A 22,124-nucleotide genomic window follows, 5' to 3' on the forward strand; every position below is an offset into this window, starting at 1 on the left:
TGCATCTCCCGGTCGGGTACTGGCCTTGCGCAGCGACGCGCAGGGGAAGTGGCGTGACGGCGCTTAACCTTCTTCCCCTTCTTCTGTGCTGCTGTGTACCCTGGCATCTTGTCGGCTTGTCTTTTTGTCACGCTCGAGGGAGGAGGCACGACGAGCGAGGACGTTGCAACACTGAACGTTTTATTAAACAAAAATAGACGTGTAAGCTCCATGTGGAGAGTGAGCAAAAACACAGACACTCACACTGGCACGAAACTTTAGACAAAGACGAGCACAAGACACTGCGCGAACGCACATTAAATAGGTGATTAACACAAACCCTCGTGATCTCGAGACAAGGCACAGGTGCGACTACAAACACGCTCACGAACAACCCACACCCACGGAAGTACAAACATGGACATAACGACACGCAGACAACGTAGCGGCACGCCCACAGGGAAGGGTCTGGGACTGTCACCGTAACAGATACAACACTCCCACTTTACACTTGGCATTGCTTTTATCGAAACTCCTCACATGGCAGAAATTTTGGAAGTTTAAACGAAAATCCAATATTGTTAAGTCCATTTATCGAAACTCCTAACAACATTCTTACATTAAAACCTTCAACAATCAGATTTATCATCAAACACCCTATTAAAAAGCTCACTGGCATTTACATTATATTATATTGCATTGTAATAATAGTGTATTAAGACTTAAAGTCATTGTAAGGGCTACTGTATTTTCAGTGAAAAATATTTGGAAGTCTAAGTGGAATTTCAATATTGATTTTTTTTTCAATATTTTTTCAATATTTTTTTCAATATTGATTGGGCGGAGACTTGGGCTTTCTCTATATATAGCCCCCTGCTTCACTCCTCCTCACAACCTGAACTTTCAGCTTGACAACTTGCTTTGTATTCAACCTGTGCAACCTGACTTGTTCAGCAGTTTAACATTCAACATCCTTTTTAATCAATCAATCAATCAATCAAAGTTTATTTGTATAGCGCTTTTCACAACACATGTTGTCACAAAGCGCCTTACAGGATTTAAAAGGTTAACAATACTACGGGTCCAGAACCCTAATGAGCAAGCCAAGGGCGACAGTGGCGAGGAAAAACTCCCTAAGATAGTGGGGAATAGGAAGAAACCTCGGGAGAACCAAGACTCAAAAGGGAACCCATCCTCCATTGGGCGGCCCGTTAACACACAGATTACACAAAATACAGACAAATACACAAGTCACACACAAATCACACAATCAGACTAAGTAAAGGTAAAAATGAAAGTTCTGGGTTATGATATTGTCACTGTAAATGTCTGTTGATGAACGCCAGGCTTTCATTCCGTGTCGGAGCAGCGATGCTGGTATTGTAGGCTCCGACTGCAATGTTACTCTCCAGGTGAACCTCGGAGAAAAGATACGAGATGTAGTAAATATGTAACAGATTAATCAAAGGCCAAACTAAACAGATGAGTCTTTAATCGAGTTTTAAACATTGAGACTGTGTCTGAGTCCCGAATAGAGGCAGGAAGATTATTCCACAATTGTGGAGCTTTAAAAGAAAAGGCTCTTCCACCTGCTGTGATCTTTTTGATCCTAGGAACAGTTAATAACCCTGCGTCCTGCGAGCGAAGTGAACGCGCTGGGTTATATTGTTCAATAAGTTCACTAAGATAGTCTGGAGCTAAGCCATGCAGCGTTTTATATGTTAATAAAAGTATTTTATAGTCAATACGGAATCTAATTGGCAGCCAGTGTAATGACGATAGTACGGGACTAATGTGATCAAACTTTTTAGTTTTTGTTAAAACTCGTGCTGCTGTGTTCTGAACCAGCTGGAGTTTGTTTATCGATTTACCAGAACATCCAGCTAGGAGACTGTTGCAATAATCTAAACGAGAGGATATGAATGCATGGATTAGTTTTTCTGCATCACTAATATTTAATATGTTTCTAATTTTGGCAATGTTGCGCAAGTGAAAGAACGCTACCCTAGTTATATTATTAATATGTGTATCGAACGAGAGATCTGGGTCTATTGTGACGCCCAAGTTCTTTACCTCTGCGCTGGGGGTTATAGTAAAAGAATGTAGATTCAATGCTGCATTATGTATCTTGTCTCTCGCAGCCCTAGACCCAACTATTATCAATTCTGTTTTATCGGCATTTAGTGCTAGAAAGTTACATGCCATCCAATGTTTTATCTCTTCTACACATTTCTCAATCTTACTGTTTGCGCCTAAATCATTGGGTTTTGCCGATAAATATAGCTGAGTGTCGTCTGCGTAGGAATGGAAACTGATGTCATGCTTATGCATAATTTCGCCTAAGGGTAACATGTACAGTGTGAATAGAAGTGGCTTATATTATATTATATTATATTATATTATACAACACTGCACCTTCAAAGGCTCAAAGCCTTTGAAAAAAGCTTAAGCATTTCCAACGCCCTTTTTTAAGGCTTGTTGCCTTGTATTGTATTGTGGATACTCATTTATACTGTATTATATTATTGTTATATTATTACAATCAGTTGTGAAAGTAACCATTAAAATCCAATAGATATAACACCCTAACATTACTCTTGGCATCAGTAATATGGATTGCAAACAAAAAAGTGGGGCTTCAAAACGAAAAGCCAAAAAAAATAGGGAGGCAAGGCAGGCCGATTTTTTTTTTTAATGTGCCTTTGATTTCTAACTTTTTTGACAAGCCTCAACATTCAAATATTGATAATGTCATCAGTAGCCCGAGTTGCAACAATGAAGAGACCACCACTGGTTTGATCATACAGGAGCCCTCACAGACCCAATCAAGCATAGACCCAGCCTGTCAGGCCCAGGCCTCAGGCCCATGCTCAGACCAGGCATCACCTGAGAAAGTCGTGTCAAATCAGGAGGGGTACACTGAGGCCAGTATCACGTTAGGAGCTACGTGTCACGTTGAGGACCCCGGCCCCTCCCTTTTGGGCGTGTGTTTACGTAGTCTACGTGCATCGTCTGCGTCTGTGGATATTTCGTGGTGATGGCTATGTCATGTGATAATCCGTCTCACCTGTGAATTGTCTCGTTATCACCTGGGGTTAATGTGGATTGTCTATTTAATGTGCGCTCGCGCAGTGTCCTGTGCTCGTCGTTGTCTAAGTCTACACGTTGTGTGTTTATACTGTTGCCCGTGCGCTATTGTGCAACCTCTATTTGTGATTAAAGTGACGTTTGCCACTAAAGAACGGATTCTGTGTCTCATCCGTCTACCGCCGCCCAGCGTCACAGAACGACGAGCCGTCTGAGACACCAAGTGAAAGATGCCGGGCTATAAATCAAAGCCAAAAAAGGGGAAGAAACCCAGCAAGCGGCATCACCGCTCTTCTCCCTCTCCATCTCGGGAGCGGGCGCCCCTGCGGGTGGGCATGCTCGAGCTGGAGGAGGACACCCCCGGTCAGGAGGCAGGCTCCTCTCCGCGCCAGGAGGCTGTGCCTACGCAGGAGCAGCTGGAGCAGGATCCTGTCTGCGCTTTCCAGCTGGCCGCGGCACGGAGGACGCAGTACCCCAAGTTGGCAGAGGAGCTCCGCGAGGGGGCGGTGCGGATTTGGCGTGAGCGCCAACGACGCCTTTCTCCAGCACGCGCCCTCTCGCCCCTGAGGGTGGACTCCTGCGTCTACGGGGCGGTCGAGTCCACCCCGGAGAGCGAGTTCGGGGAGGAGGACTCCGAGGAGGAGCAGGAAGGAGAGGACTACCCCCCTTCTATATGCGACGCCTCCACCGTGGACTACGGTGGTGAGGAGGAGGAAGAGGAATACCCTCCGTCAGAGGACTCCGCCTCCACCGTGGACTACGATGGAGGGGACGGAGAGGAATATCCTCCGTCAGAGGACTCCGCCTCCACCGTGGACTACGGTGGAGGGGACGGAGAGGAATACCCTCCGTCAGAGGACTCCGCCTCCACCGTGGACTACGGTAGGGAGGAGGCGGAGTCGGAGGAAGAATCGGAGGACGAGGATTACCTCCCTCCGCCCGTGTGCCCCTCTCGCACCGCAGAGAAGGGTGAGAAGGAGGAGGGCTCCTACACTACGGAGGAAGAAGAGAGCCCTCCCCCCTCAGAGAGGTCTGCGGAGACCGTAAGAGGGAAGCGGACGCCCTCTTCCGCTCGCTCCAGAGACAGTGCTATGGACTGCTCCCGGGGTGGCAGCCCGGAGCAGCCCATGGAGTGGAGCCAGGGAGAGGAGGAAGAGGAAGAAATGGAGACCGAAGGGGACCACTCACACGGCCCGTTCGGTCAGTCCGTCAGCCGCGACGCACCAGGCGCGTACGCAAGCCCCGGCGCTCCTGGCACGTCAGCCCGCCGCGCTGCCCCTGGCACGTCAGCCCGCCGCGCTGCCCCTGGCACGTCAGCCCGCCGCGCTGCCCCTGGCACGTCCGCCCGCCGCGCTGCACCTGGCGGAGAGTCCGCAGCAAAGGCAGGAGGAGCACCGCCTACCGCAGCGCCTGCAGCACCAGCAGCTCCGGACCTCTCTCCCCTGCTCGCTCTCCTCCTTGCGCGAAGCCTGGTGCCCATGTCGTGTGTGTGTGTTCCCGTGTTTGTCAGTCTTCCCCTTTGTGTACCAAACCCGTTTTTCCCTCTTGTGCCACTGTGTGTGAGCGTGCCTGTTTGTGTGTTTGTGAACGTTCCGTTTAATGTGTCTTCCGTCTTTTCCCCCGTCTTCCCAGGGAGGGTGTTCTAGGCGGTCCGTGGCGGACGCTTCACCAAGGGCAGTCACCTCCCAGACGCAGGACTGAGCGCGTCGGATCCGCCCATCGTCGTGGGTTCGGGGCACTCGGTCCTGTTGGCACCCCGGGACGGGTAGTGCCCTTGGAGGGGGCGTCTGTCACGTTGAGGACCCCGGCCCCTCCCTTTTGGGCGTGTGTTTACGTAGTCTACGTGCATCGTCTGCGTCTGTGGATATTTCGTGGTGATGGCTATGTCATGTGATAATCCGTCTCACCTGTGAATCGTCTCGTAATCACCTGGGGTTAATGTGGTTTGTCTATTTAATGTGCGCTCGCGCAGTGTCCTGTGCTCGTCGTTGTCTAAGTCTACACGTTGTGTGTTTATACTGTGTTGCCCGTGCGCTATTGCGCAACCTCTATTTGTGATTAAAGTGACGTTTGCCACTAAAGAACGGATTCTGTGTCTCATCCGTCTACCGCCGCCCAGCGTCACACTACGGGTTCAAACTCCTGGTTTGAAACGGTTAATGACCCTGCTTTATGGCCAAGTGCCATTACTGAACAGGCCAAGTCTATTCTGGTTAATAGAGGAGCAGCTGCTTTTCAAAATCGAAGTGAAAAGTACCCTGCCTCAAGTAGGGATAGGACCATGGGGCGCATCACTAGGTGTTTCATAAATTCCTTAATCAAATGCTCTCTACCTAATGGCCAGTCTGTGACTAGGCAGTGGCTACTTTACTCCCCTTCATCTGGTTGCATCTTTTGTTTTGCTTGCAAACTGTTTACAAGTAAGCACAATGCATTTGTCCACGGGTTTTCTGATTGGAAACATTCTGAGCGTATTGGTGAGCATTACACAGTCGCTCCAAAAACACAGGAGTTGATTCTGATATTGTCAAACAAAGTGATGCAGAGAGGCAATACTGGCGGGAAGTTTTGAAAAGAGCTTGGTGGTTAGCACGTTTGCCTCTCAGCATTGGGGTCTTGGGTTCAAGTCCCTATCTGAGTGTAGTTTCCATGTTCTCACTGTGTTTGTGTGGGTTTCCTCCACGATCTCCGGTTTCCTCCCACAGTCTAAATAAAACATGGAGGTTAGGTAAATTGGCAGTCCCTGAGTGTGTGTCTGTGTCTCTCTGTTCAATAAAACAAAAAGTAGTTGTCTGAGTGTCTGTGCATGAATTTGTGTGTGCTTGTATGCCCAGTGGTGGATGGTGCTCTGCCACTAGGGTCTGTCCTCTCTCCCCTTCCTGCACCCCATTCAGTCCCCCAGGGGGCTGTGGATCCCGGTAGAGAGTACGCTGTGCACAATTGGCTGCCGCTTCTCGCCGGTGTGTGTGTGATTGGTTGCCTGAGACTTGTACCTGTGGTAAAATTGTAAAGCGCCTTGGGTATTCTGAAAGGCGCTATATAAATTGAACATTCATTCATTCATAATTAAGTTTTTGGGGGAGAGGGGCCTTGCTTTCAGGGGAGATGATGAGTGGTTGGGATCACCTCACAATGGTAATTTCTTCGGCATTGTCGAACTGTTGGCCAAATTTGACCCTTTTATAGCTGACCATCTCCAAAGGTGTGGAGGCAAGGGCAAAGGCTCTGTGTCCTACCTCTCATCCACAATCTGTGAGGAATTTATCCACTTAATGGGAGAAAGAACAAAGGAAGCAATTATCAGCGAGATTAAAGAAGCCAAATACTTCTCCGTTATCGTTGACTCCACTCCAGACCTTGCTCATGTGGACCAACTCACTTTTATTTTCAGATTTGTAAATAATGATGGCGACGTAGTTGAGCATTTTCTGGCTTTTGAGACCTATTGAAAATCATAATGGGAACAGTTTGGCTGAGTGTGTTGTTGCAATGGTGGAGAACATGGGCCTAGACTTAACTAACTGTCGAGGCCAGTCTTATTACAATGCAAGTAATATGTCAGGAAAGTACAATGGAGTCCAAGCTCATCTGAAACTAATAAACCCATTGATTTGTTATGTTCCCTGTGCAGCACATTCATTGAATTTAGTTGCTGTCAATGCTGTTGACAGTAACCTAGAAGCTGGCTGTTTCTTTGACTTTCTGTAATCAATGTACACATTTTGTGCCTCGTCAACACACAGGTGGGGAAAGGTGTTCCGTGATACAGATGTGAAGCTCACACTGAAATCTTTGTCAGATACTCGCTGGAGTTCAAGAGCTGAATAAACAAAGGCTCTTTGGAAATATTATGTCACAGTTGAGAGAGGCGTTGAACAATATTTCCAAAGATTCACGGGAGAAACATGAAACTAGAAGCGAGGCCTCTGCACTCTGTGGTAAGCTGGACATCCTAGAGATAGCTTTCATGGCACACTTTTAGGATACAATACTGCAGCGGTTCCAAGCCACGAGCCTGCAGTTGCAGAAACATGACATTGACATACACATGGCTACACAGCTTCTCCTTTCACTTTGTGACTTTGTGGCAGCACAGAAAGACAATTTTGCCTTTTTTGAAGGGTCAGCTTTAACTGTTACCGATTCAGTCTCCCAAGACTACAGACATGACCTCCAGCGCACAAAGAAGCACAAATGTATGTAAATTGTTGACAGGGGGTTGGGGGGGCGTGGTGGCGACCGTAAATTGTTGACGGGGGGGGGGGGGGGGGGGGTGTAAGATGGACACAAATTAAGTATTATATCGCTGGTTGGCGCCAGAGCAAACTAGTTACTCGTTGATTCATAGATATGGATCAGAGGTAAATAAACTAGATTGTTTTTTCGGCGTGAGAAATCGGATGTGTGGCGTGTGAAGACAGTCAAATGCGTGTGTCTCACGCTCAATGCGTGAGAGGTGGCAACCCTGTATATTATTCATGATTTAACACTTTTTATCTTTATTTTATTCATTTTATTTAGCCTTGTGTATTATGGTGGGCTACTCGTTTTAACATTTTAACATTTTAATATGTGATTTCCTTACCTATGTTTGTTGTTTTTCATGTGTAGTCATTAGACTTTTTATGTACAGCACTTTGGTCAGTGTTGGCTGTGTAGAGAGTGCTTTATAAATAAATAAACTTAAACTTAAACTTCCAACTCCTTTCTCTCTCCTTCCATCTTGTCCTCCTCTCTCTCCTTCCAACTCCTTTCTCTCTCCTTCCATCTTGTCCTCCTCTCTCTCCTTCCAACTCCTTTCTCTCTCCTTCCATCTTATCCTTCTCTTCTCTCTCTCTCTCCTTCCAACTCCTAACTCTCTCCTTCCACCTTGTCCTTCTCTTCTCTCTTCTTCCACCTCATCTTCGTTTACCTTGCTTGATTGTTTATTTTCTATGTCTCTCACCTTTCTCTTTGGTGAGAAAAAAACTATGTATGCTACCTTTCCTCTTCATTTCTGTAAGATTCAAAGTAATTTCACAATGTTTTCCTTATCAGATAATGAGTAAATATTAGCTTAATCTGTTTTACACAGAATTTACGTCAGACCTAGCTAACATTAGGCTATAGGCCTATGTATGTTTAGCGAAATAACGTTCATCAACCTGATTTTTATAATATCGAAATCACCATCGCAACTTTACCAGCACCGTGCTTTCACTATAATTTCATATCTTGATAGATAGTTCATCAGTTTTTACCTCTTTCCTCCCGTGTCTCCTTTTTTCTTGTCTCCTGGTTCCCTCACTTTGCGCCACTTCGCATTTGTTTTCCAAACAAATCAGTCTTTTATCTCCGTATGGATTCACTGCAGTCGGACATTAGAGACATCGCACTCGTAGTCTATCTTATGGTGGCATCTTTTAGGGTGTCACCTTATGCCACCCGGTTTCTCAGCCAAACATGGAAAAACATCAAACATGCATTCTCATATTAAAATTAAGCAGGTGCTATAAAAGTCCCGACTCAGTTACCACTTTAATTGGAGCGTTTTTGCCACAAAATACAACGATAAGAGACGATAGAAGGCGTTTATATTAGCGACATCTAAAGTTTCTTAGAGAGACTCTAATCAACTAGATGTCGGAGCCGAGTGACAGCGATATAAATGTATTTTGCTCCGAATTTGCTTTTGCATTTGCATCCTACGTCTTGATAATGATTAATAAAAGTAAATAATAAATGTATTTTTGTGTAGAAGCCATGGACAAGTAACATTAAATGCGAAAAGTCAAACTGCTTTACAGATTTAATCAGAGAATGAGAACGAATTTTAACCTCTCGTTTATGAAACAGGATCGATTTAAAATGGTTCGATTTTTAAATACTTACATTTATTTGAAATTGATTGTAACAAACATATTACGCCAGCAAGAACTAGTTCATGACTGCTGTTACTTCTCTTTCATCTGTATAGAGATTATTGACGAATAAGAACTGGAAACGCTTTAGCTAAATAAACAAGAATGCAGAAGCTGATATGTGGGCCCGAATGCATTGCACAACGACTGTAAACTTGTTAAAGTTGATAATTCTGAAATTTGCAGTAAAAAACTGCAAATTCTTCCACCATAACGTCTGCACCTGTCGATGACGTTCAGTGCGGAACCACAGTTCATAAATGGCCTAAACGGTGACTATTAATGAACGTTTTACAAAAATTTTTGAATTAATTTCATATGTTTAATTCTTAAATTGAAAGTATCGTTGATTTCATTTTAAAAGTGTTTGGCTAACAACGGCACTTTCTTTACACAGCATAGGGAAGCATACAATTATTTCCCACATAGAAAAAGTGAGTGTAACTGCGCGATTACAAGATTATTAATGCTTGTAGCACAAATGGGTTATACATTTTCAACCAAGTAAACGTGAAATATTTACACTGCTCTCCACGGCAAGGTCAGGGATACGAACCAGACTGACTCCTCCTGACGGCAGGTTGGTAAATATTATAACACCTTTGACCACAGCTGACCCCCTCATCATTGGGGTGACGTACCTGTCTGCGTGTGATAGATTTTAGGTTCAAATACCAAGTTTACAGGTTGCATCTACTTCAGCCTAGTTAAATGTATACTATTTGAATTAAATCGCGGCCGCGCACGAGACTTTGAGTTAAAGAGATTATATTCTCACGATTTGTTAGATGGAGACTGCTAAATGTTTGCGGTGGGGACGTCTGTTTTTTATATTGCAGGTATTACTGTGTGTGATTTCCTTTGGTGTCCGTTCGTTTAACTGTGAACGGTCATGTAGTGATTATGTCATGATGAATATGTGGAGTTGTTGTGCGTATTCTAAAGGCAGTAGGTAAAGTCAAGTCGGAAAATGTAAATGAAGCCTTGTTTTCCTCTCCAAAGGTACTTTCGTATGCGTTTGCGGAGTCGCCGCCATGTTCACCTGGATTTGATTCGGAGCTCTTCGTTTTCAGAGTACACAGAGAGCACCTTCATAGTGGCAAAATGCTCGGAAAAGGTACTAAACACCTTTATGTTTAAAACATGTACGAATGGAAAGAAAGAGGAGCTCTTTTCAAAATGTTGTATTTTTACGTCTGCAACTAATCTATTGTTTGTTTGTTCATGGTTTATTTAGAAATTAATTTGTATAAATTTGTTTTAGAGAATAAATTGTTATTCGCCTGTAGTTATTTCCTTGTTATTAACGTTAACGTAAATGTAAATTCATCAGGGTTATCTTACTGAAACAAAGGTTTCATTTTCAGAGTTTAAAATAATTAAAAATTATTAATAAATAATAAAAGACTTATTTTGGTGGGTAGACATTGGTTGTGTTCGCCTACTACATACTGGACACTGCGTACTGCACTCAGTATATACTGGATACTGCATACTGGTCCTTGTAGTAGTATGCAGTACAGTTTGCAAAGCATACTACGGGGTCACGTGAACGTAGCATTGTATGATGGGATGCATTACACAAGGGCTATTCAACTGGCGGCCCATGGATGAACTTGATCCCCCCCCCCCCCCCCCCCCCCCCCCGGTCAACAAATTATGTTCGCCACCCCACCCCCCATCAACAATTTAAATTCACTTTAATTTTACATCCACTATGACAGTATTGGTATAGGTCTGAAAATCTCTGCCAAATCTGGCCCGCTGAAAAATATAGTTGAATAGCCCTGCAGGACACCATGAAGATAGCTCTGTTCGCGTACTGGAATATTTTGGGGAAGTAGTATGTCATCCGGGGATGTTTCGCATACTGGAATTATTTTTATTTGCATACTGCAAACTGGATTCTGATTTGGGGCCCAAGCAGTACGTCTGTAGTATGTAGTAGGCTATTTCAAACACAGCCATTGTGTGACGCGGGAGGCGGCAGACGGACGAGACACAGAATCCTTCTTTAAATCCAACGTCACGTTTATTATTACGTATATAGCGCTTGTTTAGCGCACAGAAAACATGCACACACAACGTGCAGACTCAAACATTAGACAACGACGAGCACAAGACACTGCGCGAACGCACATTAAATAGACAGACCACATCAACCCCACGTGATGACGAGACGAGCCACAGGTGAGACGGATAATGACAAGACGCACCCACACACATGGAGGTACACAGACGCAGACGAATAGACGCAGACAACATTAACACACGCCCCAAAGGAAGGGTTCGGGGACCGTAGCGTGACAGACGCCCCCACCAAGGGCACTACCCGTCCCGGGGTGCCAACAGGACTGAGTGCCCCGAACCCACATCGATGGGCGGATCTGAAGCGCCCAGTCCTGCGTCTGGGAGATGACCGCCCTCGGCGGAGAGTCCGCCACGCACAGTCTAGAACACCCTCCCTGGGAAGACGGGGGAAAACACGTTAGACACATTTAACGAGACATTCACAAACACACACACAGGTACACTTACACATAGTGGAACGAAAGGGAAAAACGGGTTAGGCACACAAATGGGAAGACTTACGATCACTGGCATACACAAACATGAAACAGGCGCCAGACTACGCGCCAGGAGTAGAGCGACAAGGGGAGAAAGATCGGGAGCTGCAGGTGCTGCAGCGGACGGTCCTCCTCCGGTCCTTGCTGCGGACCCTCCGCTGGGTGCAGCGCGACCGGCGGACTTGCCGGGTGCTGCGCGACCGGCGGACGTGCCGGGTGCTGCGCGACCGGCGGACGTGCCGGGTGCTGCGCGACCGGTGGACGTGCCGGGTGCTGCGCGACCGGTGGACGTGCCGGGTGCTGCGCGACCGGTGGACGTGCCGGGTGCTGCGTGACCGGCGAACGTGCCGGGTGCTGTGCGACCGGCGAACGTGCCGGGTGCTGCGCGACTGGTAGACGCCCCGAGCGGACCGCCTGGGAGATCCCCTGCGGTCTCCATCTCCTCCTCCTCTTCTCCTTGGTCCCACTCCATGGACTGCTCCGGGCTGCCACCCCAGGAGCAGTCCATCCTCTCTCCTCCGTAACGATCGGAGGATGGGACCGTCTCTGGTGTCCACCTCCCCTTTACAGTCCCAGCGGAACACTCAGAGGGAGGCGGACTGCCTTCCTCCTCCGACTCGAACTCCTCCACCTCCTCATCGTAGCCCACGGCGGGGGAGGAGCGTTCTGACGGAGGGTAATCATCGTCTTCCTCCTCCTCTTCCTCACCGTAGCCCACGGCAGGTGCGTTGCACTCGAACGGAGGGTAATCGTCGTCCTCCTCCTCCTCTTCCTCGCCGTAGCCCACGGCAGGAGCGGAGCACTCAGACGGTGGGTAGTCCTCCTCGTTCCCCTCTACCCCACCATAATCCACTGTGGGGGCGTAGCAAACGGAGGGAGGGTAATCCTCCTCCTCGCCGTAGTCCACGGTGGAGGCGGAACAAACCGAGGGAGCCTGATCGTCCTCTTCCTCCTCGCCCTCCGATTCCTCCCCCTCGAACTCGCTCTCAGGGGTCTTCTCTGTGGAGCAGAGTTCGAGGGAGCCGACCCTCAGGGGCGAGAGGTCTCTGGTGGGAGAGGGGTGTCGCTCCCTCCACATCCGCACCGCGGTCTGGTGGAAATACTCCGCCAGTTCCCCAGTGCTGGCCTCCCGAGCCCGGAGCAGCATGATGCTGCATAAAGGGTCCTGCTCCATAAGGTCGGGAGTTACGGTGGTCGCACGGTGTTGGGCAGGAGTATGTCGCCGCTTGCTGGGGCGCTGGCCCCTCTTTGGCCGGGTGGCGTAGCCTGGCATATTTGTGGTGTCTCAGACGGCTCGTCGTTCTGTGACGCGGGAGGCGGCAGACGGACGAGACACAGAATCCTTCTTTAAATCCAACGTCACGTTTATTATTACGTATATAGCGCTTGTTTAGCGCACAGAAAACATGCACACACAACGTGCAGACTCAAACATTAGACAACGACGAGCACAAGACACTGCGCGAACGCACATTAAATAGACAGACCACATCAACCCCACGTGATGACGAGACGAGCCACAGGTGAGACGGATAATGACAAGACGCACCCACACACATGGAGGTACACAGACGCAGACGAATAGACGCAGACAACATTAACACACGCCCCAAAGGAAGGGTTCGGGGACCGTAGCGTGACACATTGTGTTTTATTAGAGGGCTTTTATTTGCTTTGCATTTAAATGCTAAAGAAAGTTAACCAGAAACAATGATCCCCCAGTTCTTAAAATATGTGAGAACTTCTTGAAAATGCCAGTATTTTAAGCACATTTAGATGCTCATAAATTATTCCCAAAATTAGAAATGTTTAACTTCCAGTTAAAATGTATTATTGCATTGTTATACTGTTTACTTGTTTACTTAGTTTTTCTTGTTTTCTTTTAGTAATTTTCAGTGACTGTAGTGGAAGATCGCGCATGGTGTTTGACACCACTGATAAGTGGTTTGAGGTGGCCACTGATGGAACAGTGAAGTTGAAGAGGCAGGTCACTCTTCATGAGGGTCACAAGATGTTCTCTGTCCACGCCTGGGACTCCACGGGCAAGAGACACACTGCGTACGTGAGGGTGGAACATGAGGGTGGAAGAGGAGAACAGGAAGACACAGAGACAGTGGGACCTGCACAGGTACTGCACCAACACAGCCTGACCTCTCCTGGACAAAACAGGAACTGTGACACATGCTGGATTTTCACTTTCTTCTACTTCTACGTAGTGCTAAGTACTTCTTAACCTCGTGGGAAACCCACCCCTGCTCATTTATGTTTTGAACTGAGAGTCTGATACTTTTATGTCGACATCCAAGAATGACATTTTGTAAAACGATAACACTGGAACTCTCATGTGATTCTAACCTGAAAAATGTGCAATGCAGTTCAGAAGAGGAGATTTGAGACTGTGTGTGTGTGTGTGGGTGGGTGTGTGTGGGTGTGTGTGTGTGTGTGTGTGGATGTATGTGTGTGTGTGTATGTGTGTGTGTATGTGTGTGTAGCCTTTCAGCTGACTGATTTACCCCTAATGTATTCTGCCATATTGATCTCAGTTTATATAGCAGATACTTTAAGAAGTCTTAATTGCACAGTTGTATTGTCAGGAATGGCACCTGACAATTCGTCAAGTCATCACAGCTACGCAGAACCAAGGAGCCGCTGCCCCCTCTCCCACTGTTGCTGCGTCCTCTCCACCCTTGAGCATTCCGGCAGCCGTGCCTGAGCATTACGACAGATCTCTAGAACGTTGTCATAATTTCCTGATGCAGTGTGCCATGTATTTCACCTACCACCCTGCCCAGTTCCAGACCAAGCTCCAAAAGGTTCATTTTGTCTTGTCACTCCTCCCCAGGGAGGCAGGTGCGTGGGGGACGGCCCTTTAGGACAGCGAAGATCCAGCGCTGCGCTGTTTAGGTCCGTTTTCGACCACCCCACCGCGGGACGCGATGTTGGCAACCAACTGTGAAATCCAGCAAGGCAGATGCATCGCGGCCAACTAGGTGAGAGAATTCCGCATGCTGGCAGCGGGGAGTGGCTGGAGCGATTCATCCTTGAAGACTGTGTTTCGCCGTCAGCCGAGAGCTGATCTTCGGGTAGAACTAGCCTGCAGGAGTGAGAATCTATCACTAACAGAGTTCATTCAAGCAGCGGTGAATGGCGACAAGGTACTACGTGCTCACTGTCCTGTCCCTGGAAGACATCCCACGACTACTTTCTTCCCTTCATCTCTGCTTCACAGGAACACCTAATGGGAGTGAACATGTTTACCAAATTATATCTGCGGAGTGCGCGCCTGACAGTGCCTATAATCTATACGCATACGTGAGGGCGTTGCGTGGAAGACTTCATTCATCACCGCCAGGGGCCATTATGAAGACCTGGTGATGCCGGACGGGTTAGCTAACAGCCCCTCTGTGTTTCAGGCATTCATGGACGAAATATTCCGCGACATGACTGATCAGTTTGTGTTCGTTTATATTGATGACATCTTGGTTTATTCTCCCTCAGTTGCTGATCACGTCCAACATGTCTCCGCTGTTTTGCAGCGCTTACGCGAACACAACCTATACGTCAAGGCAGAGAAGTGCGAATTCCACGTCTCCACTGTTTTGTTCTTGGGCTATACGTTGTCCCCGGGCCGGATTGCCATGGATAAAAAGCAAGGTGGAAGCTATAACCAACTTGCCTGTACCCCGCTCTGCTAAGGAGCTGCAACGTTTCTTAGGATTTGCTAACTTCTGCCGCCGGTTCAATAGAGGTCTTGGCGCACTGGCGGCCCCTCTCACCAGGGTTGCCAGGTCCTACAAAAATATCCCGCACAAAGTCAGTGTAAAACCCGCCCTTCAGAAGCCTAAACTAGCCCAAAGCCCAAAGTTGTTGACGGGGGGGGGGGGGTTGAGTGTAAGTTGTCAACGGGGGGGCTAAAAAATTTGTAAAATGGAGACAAATTGCGTATTATATCGCGATCGATTTTTAGTGTTGACTTGTAACTCCCACGGTAGTCCAACTCAAAAGTAGCCCAAAAAACAAGCCCAATTTGGTGTGAAAACCGCGAACCTGACAACTCTGCCTCTCACCAACCTCCTAAAAGGAGGAAGAAAACAACAATTTAGGTGGACCGCCGAGGAGGATCAAGCCGTCGCGTCTCTAAAGACGGCATTCACTAGCGCTCCCATACTACATCTCCCTGATCCCAAGTGCCCTTTCATTGTGGAGACTGATGCATCCAAGGTGGGCGTGGGTGCTGTTCTTTCTCAACGACAGGGAGACCCGCCAAAGTTATTTCCCTGTGCTTACTTCTCCAGGAAGCTGAAACATATATAAATGAGTGTAACTGTGTGTAATGCTAAAATCTGCACTTTTGGTTGTGTGATACTCCTCTCATAGGCAAGCACAATGAAGGATATTATTGAATCATGTTACGTATTTTGTTTTTTCTGCAGCTTCTGTCTTGTTTCTGGAGTTTCCAAAATCTGTGGGGTTGAGGAGGAGAAAGAGAGACTGGGTGATCCCTCTGATCTCCTATCCAGAAAATGACAGGGGTCCTTTCCCTAAAAAGATGGCGGTTCAGGTGTGTGCTGTTGATATGCAACATAGATTAAAAATCTTTCCTTAATACATTTTTACTAAATTTGTACTAAATTACTGCTTTTTTTTGTCCAGATCAAGTCCACTAATGCTAAGGAAACTCCGATGTGGTACAGCATCACTGGTGAAGGAGCAGACCAGCCTCCCAAGAACCTTTTCACCGTGGATAGGAACACTGGCTGGCTGTATGTTACAATGACTCTAGACAGAGAGAAAAAAGACAAGTATCAGGTCGGAGACATTTTGTTTCCTGCTACTTCTAATGATACATGGCATATTGTTGTTGCTTACATAAGATGCAGTGTGTTCTGCTGAAGGAGGCTTTGTTTCTGTTCTGATTAATGTACAGTTTGAATGAACCTGTTCTGACATTATCTGCTGATTCCAGCTTCAAGCTCATGCAGTTGCTCAAGATGGACGTGTAAAGGAACAGCCAATGGATATTGAAATCAATGTGACTGATCAGAATGATAACAATCCTGTCTTCACCCAAGATACATTCCTAGGCAGTGTACCAGAAGCTTCAAATATAGGTAGCTATTTGTGGCTATATAGTTTAATGAAGTAGTTAGTGATGGCTGGTATTTACTACATTTATTATTCTCTGTTCAAAATGTCATGATCATTGTTTCACTGAAGGGTTTGAGATCATGACGGTCACAGCCACTGATGCAGACGACCCCAACACTGACAATGCTGATATCAGATACACCATCCTCAGTCAGATTCCAGCACTGCCATATCCAAACATGTTCACCATCAACCCCATCAGTGGGGCGATTCTAGTGGGGGCTGAACGACTGGACAGAGAGGTGTGTGCAGAAATCAGGTTTAGGAATGGCTGGATTTAATGTGGAATGAGGTCTTAAATAATTTTAATCATGATCTTTCAGAAATCTCCTGAATACACACTGGAGATCGAAGCTGCAGATTTACAGGGTAAAGGCCTCACAGGCAAAGGAAAAGCTATTATTACTGTAACCGACAGCAACGGCTATGTGCCTCAATTTGAGAAGACCTTGGTAAGAAATATAGAAGTGTGTACATGGAAGTGACACCTTGCAGCTGTTAACGACTGTGGTAGATTAATTGGATGTTAACATATCAGTGAATGGGGTTTTATCCCATATCCAATCAGAAAATAACACTTTTCATATTGTTAATGAAGCTTGTTAATGTCTTTCAGTATAACGTGTCCGTCCCAGAGAATAAAATGGGAGCTGTGGTGGTGAAAATGCCAGTGACTGATGGGGATGAACCTCAGTCACCTGCCTGGGCAGCACAGTTCAGGATTATTAATGGAAACAGTGGTGGGTTTTTCAACATTAGCACAGGACCAAACAAACAGGAGGGCATCATTACTACTGTCAAGGTACTGCACCCTAGAAACTGGTTTGCTAACATGATATTTGCTGTGTTTAGTTTGAATGGTTCTTGAATTTATTGCTTTTATTTTTGTTTTTTGTTCAGCCATTGGACTTTGAGAGAAACAGCACATTCACTCTGTTGGTGATCGCTGAGAATGAGGTTCAGTTTTCCAAACCTCTGACCACCTCCACTGCCACAGTCATTGTGAATGTTATTGATGTGTTCGAAATGGCTCCTGTTTTTTTACCAGAAAATGACAGAGGACCTTTCCCCAAAAGGATGTTTCGGGTGAGCTCAATGGACCTTTAACTGAAGCAACAAACACTTTCACCAAATATCTGATTTTGTAATGTCTGGGTCATCATGTGTCAAATCTGACAAAGAATTAAACAAAGACACATTCCAGACATGTAGCATTAGCTATGAGACACAGGGTTGCCAACTCTCACGCATTGAGCGTGAGACACACGCATTTGACCATTTTCACACGCTCTCACGCCACACTTCCGATATCTCATGCCGAAAAAACATTTCAGTTTATTTACCTCTGATCCACATATATGATTCAATGAGTTACTAGTTCGCTCTGGCGCCAATCACCGGCGATCGATAGATCGCGATATAACACTTAATTTGTGTCCATTTTACATTCGCCAACCCCCCCCCGCTCAACAATTTACACTCGCCACCTTTTCCAGGTTAAAATCTCACTCTAAGTGAACGTCAAAAGTTGGCAACCCTGGAGACAATAGAGATAAATCCATAGAAACCAATTTCATAGACACAGCCAACAGGGCTGTGGTACCAACAAACAATGACTAGCACAGACTAGATAAAACGAGGGGTTTAAATACACCAGACTCAACAAGTAACACCTGAACACAATAACGAGGGGCAGGGATACAAAACACAAGGAGGGACCAATACTGACAGATAGCACATAGCTGTATAAACAAAACAGACTTGACAGGTGGGGGCGGGGCTAGACGTGACAGATTTGATATTAATTTGTTGTTAAATTGTTACATTTTAATCCAGGTCAAGTCCAGTGTTGCTAAAAAAAGTCCGGTGTGGTACAGTATCAGTGGTGAAGGGGCAGACCAGCCTCCTAAGGGCCTTTTCACTGTGGACAATGCTACTGGGTGGTTATATGTGACAAAATCTCTAGACAGAGAGGAAAATAATATGTATGAGGTGAGGCATGTTTCTGATCTTAGTGCAACTTTGTTTCTGTTCTATTGTAGATGATTGGCCTAATCTGTCCTTAAATGTTAGAAGTGGTCTTGCAGGCAAATATTACAGACAGATGTTGATCAATCAAGAGGAAGCTAATTAATCAATAATTCTTTAATTAGTATTGTAAAAGAAAATCTGTCCAGGCATTTTAGTCATTAAACCTATTTGCAATATTTTTCATCTCATCGCAGCTTCAGGCTGTAGATGTCATTATTAATTATTAACTGCTTTTCGCTGAGCATAAGTTACTATGTAACTTGGTATAATAAAAGAATCAGTCTAGATATCAGAATTTTTACCTATTTGAATGTTTTTCAAACATTGCTAGCTTCAAGCCCATGCTGAGGGCCAAGATGGGAGTGTAAAAGAACAGCCTTTGGAAATTGTTATTAATGTGATTGACCAGAATGACAATCAGCCTGTTTTTACCCAAGACATATTCGTTGGCAGTGTACCAGGAGGTTGTGAAATAGGTAGCTATGATAACAGTTAAATATCAAGTTGCTATACTGGGTAGCTGATATTTATGTATTATGGCCTCAATAATTATTTGTCATTTTCTATCCTATTATGGTCTTCATTATTCTTTAACTGAAGGCTTTGAGATCATGAGGGTCACAGCCACTGATGCAGACGACCCCAACACTGACAATGCTGATATCAGATACACCATCCTCAGTCAGACTCCAGCACAGCCAAACCCAAACATGTTCACCATCAACCCCGTCAGTGGGGCGATTCTAGTGGGAGCTGAAGGACTGGACAGAGAGGTGAGTGCAGATTTCTGAATGGTTGAATTTAATGTGGAATGAGATCGGATGTAATGTTAATCATGATCATCTTTCAGAAATATCCTGAATACACACTGGAAATCCAAGCTGCAGATTTACAGGGTCATGGTCTTGCACGCAAAGGAAAAGCTGTTATTTCTATATCTTAAGAGGTTCTTGGTAAGTTAGCTAATAGCTATGTTTTACTGAGAAGTCAGAAAAAGGTCTATAGTGGTGCTCTTTGTGGTAAAGTGATGAAATAAAAAGTTTATGAACCGTGTACTTGATTACTGCATTAATTTCTCATGTTCTAGACTTTTACTAAACTCACAATCTACAAACAGTTGTACTTCTTGTGAATACTGAAAATATCAGTAGACCATGAACAGTCTAAACTGGAAATTGTAATTGTGTTCAGTAACTGGTGACATTTCTTTGTTCATGCTCAACACTATTGCCCATAACTTAAGGAATTTTAGACCATCCAATCTAAACTGAACCTGTTTGTTCACTGTTTCAGGATTCTTTGCTTGAACACCTCTTCAGGGCATACCACCGAACCGAACCTCAGTACTCTATAGACTATGACTTGTAAATACATAGATTTTCTTCTGTTTTAAGCAATTCTTTTGTGAGTGTACTTCTGTGAATTATCTTAATATATTAATCCTTTTTTCATTTATCTTCAAGTACCTGATATTCTCCTGACTATCGTCCTCATAGTTGCTATCCCAATTTTATTAAAAGTAGAACAGGATTCTTCCTTTCTTGGAGGATGATCAAACTTGCTTTTAATGTACTGAAGAAGTCTACAGTCCTCCCCCTCACTGTGCTGCAACCAGAGCATCATGGGAACTAGAGCACCTCTCTCTCTCTCTCTCTCTCTCTCTCTCTCCTTAATTTTCTGAATTTCCTAAGAGTTTCCTGAATTTCTGCGTTCGGTTGTTGAGAGTCGGTAATTCTGTGATGCCCTCTTGGAATGAACTTATTGTTAGGCTTTTCTACAGTGCATACGTTGCATAGGTTGTGGAGTTGTTGAGATTCTGTAATCATATGTAGACAGCAGCATGTATTCTAAAAACCTTTAATTCTGCCTATAAAATTGAATCCAAGAGTTTTTGTTATTGAGTTTTGTCTTTTTAAGCCCGTCACTGTATAATACACAAATATTATTGGAACATTAAAAAGCTAACTACCAAAGATAATGTATGAATATGTTCGAACAGTCAAGATGATTCATGAACATTTTCATGCAACAGTAAATATGAATTAGTGTAGTTGAATTAAGAATTAAAATTGGGGTATTTTTCCACCCATAACTCAAGCTTGTGTTTTATAGTAAAAGTGTCTTTCCTCTGTAGTGATATGGAAGGGCTCAATGGCAAACGAAAGGATCTTAGAACAAAGATACACAAAAGTGAGTACACCCCTCACATTTCTGGAGATATCTTTTTGGGACAATACTGACAAAATGATACTTTGACACAATTAAAAGTAGTCTGTGTGTAGCTTATATAACAGTGTAAATTTATTCTTCCCTCAAAATAACTCAATATACAGCCATTAATGACTAAACCACCAGCAACAAAATATAATAATAATAATAATAATCTTTATTTGTATAACACATTTCATCCATACATGCAACTCAAAGTGAAAAAAAATATATATATTAAAATAAATTAAAGGTAAAAAGGAAACAAACACAATAAAATTATGAAATTATAAAATAATAGACAACATAATGTAATGAAGTAAATAAGATGGAGAGTTTCTTAACTAAAAGCAGATCTAAACAGGAAGGTTTTGAGATTATTCTTGAAGCTGTGCAGGGATGAAATGCCTCTGAGCTCTTCAGGAAGAGAGTTCCAGAGCTTTGAGCCATAGTGGCTAAAAGCACCCTCACCAATCTTTAATCGTCTTTTAGGAATCACCAGTAGATTACTGTTTGAAGACCTGAGAGACCTGACTGGAACATATCTAACCATCATTTCACTGAGGTAAAGAGGAGCAAGACCATGAAGACATTTAAAAACCATGACTAGAACCTTAAAATCTAATGTAAAGCTGACAGGTAACCAGTGCAGTGAGTGGAGTGCAGGTGTAATATGATCTCTTTCTCCTGTGGGTTAGAACCCTTGCAGCCACATTCTGAACTCGCTGTAGGTGAGAAATGGAGCTCTTTGGAAGAGCAGATAGAACATCGTTACAATAATCAAACCTTGATGTGATAAATACATGGACAAGTTTTTCACTGTCAGCAGGAGAGAGCATATCTCAGACCTTAGCGATGTTTCGAAGGTGAAAATAAGCTGTCTTGCATGTAGTCATGATGTGTGATTTGAAGCTGAGCTCATTATCAAAGGTGACGTCCAGGTTCTTAACACATTTTTTGGCATTCAGATTCATTTGATTTAAATAAGTCTGGACATCATTCCTTTATGAATCACTACCAAGAACAAGAACCTCTGTCTTCTCTTTATTTAATTGCAGAAAATTGTCAGACATCCATGTATGTATGTCATCTATGCAGTCAAACAGTGAGCAAATTGATTTTAGGGCTTTAGGTTCTAGAGAAATGTAAAGTTGAGTGTCATCTGCATATTGATGATAACTAATACCATGTTTGTTAATGATAT

The 22,124-nt window shown here is 44.8% G+C and overlaps 2 protein-coding genes across 2 annotated transcripts in view; both read left to right on the forward strand.

Annotated features, from left to right (window-relative positions):
* Positions 1-22,124, forward strand: part of LOC143475714 (cadherin-1-like) — a 121,673-nt gene that overhangs the window by 60,687 nt on the left and 38,862 nt on the right. The window lies entirely within an intron of this gene.
* On the forward strand, positions 15,649-20,602 carry LOC143475972 (cadherin-1-like). The gene is made up of 13 exons (XM_076973894.1): positions 15,649-15,754; positions 15,967-16,094; positions 16,187-16,342; positions 16,500-16,644; positions 16,751-16,923; positions 17,005-17,133; positions 17,298-17,483; positions 17,582-17,767; positions 18,518-18,673; positions 19,044-19,188; positions 19,313-19,485; positions 19,563-19,665; positions 20,006-20,602. The coding sequence occupies exons 2-12, from the start codon at positions 16,083-16,085 to the stop codon at positions 19,653-19,655; spliced, it is 1,554 nt and encodes a 517-aa protein (XP_076830009.1). The 5' UTR covers positions 15,649-15,754; positions 15,967-16,082; the 3' UTR covers positions 19,656-19,665; positions 20,006-20,602.

Source organism: Brachyhypopomus gauderio, chromosome 1 (genome assembly GCF_052324685.1).
Source record: "Brachyhypopomus gauderio isolate BG-103 chromosome 1, BGAUD_0.2, whole genome shotgun sequence".
NCBI classification, from domain to species: Eukaryota; Metazoa; Chordata; class Actinopteri; order Gymnotiformes; family Hypopomidae; genus Brachyhypopomus; species Brachyhypopomus gauderio.

What these genes read in the sequence shown, in the direction of transcription:
- LOC143475972 (XM_076973894.1), top strand. An exon ending in CTGAACGACTGGACAGAGAG is followed by an intron (nt 16,924 to 17,004) that starts GTGTGTGCAGAA and finishes ATGATCTTTCAG; the next exon opens with AAATCTCCTGAATACACACT. An exon ending in TCCCCAAAAGGATGTTTCGG is followed by an intron (nt 17,768 to 18,517) that starts GTGAGCTCAATG and finishes ATTTTAATCCAG; the next exon opens with GTCAAGTCCAGTGTTGCTAA.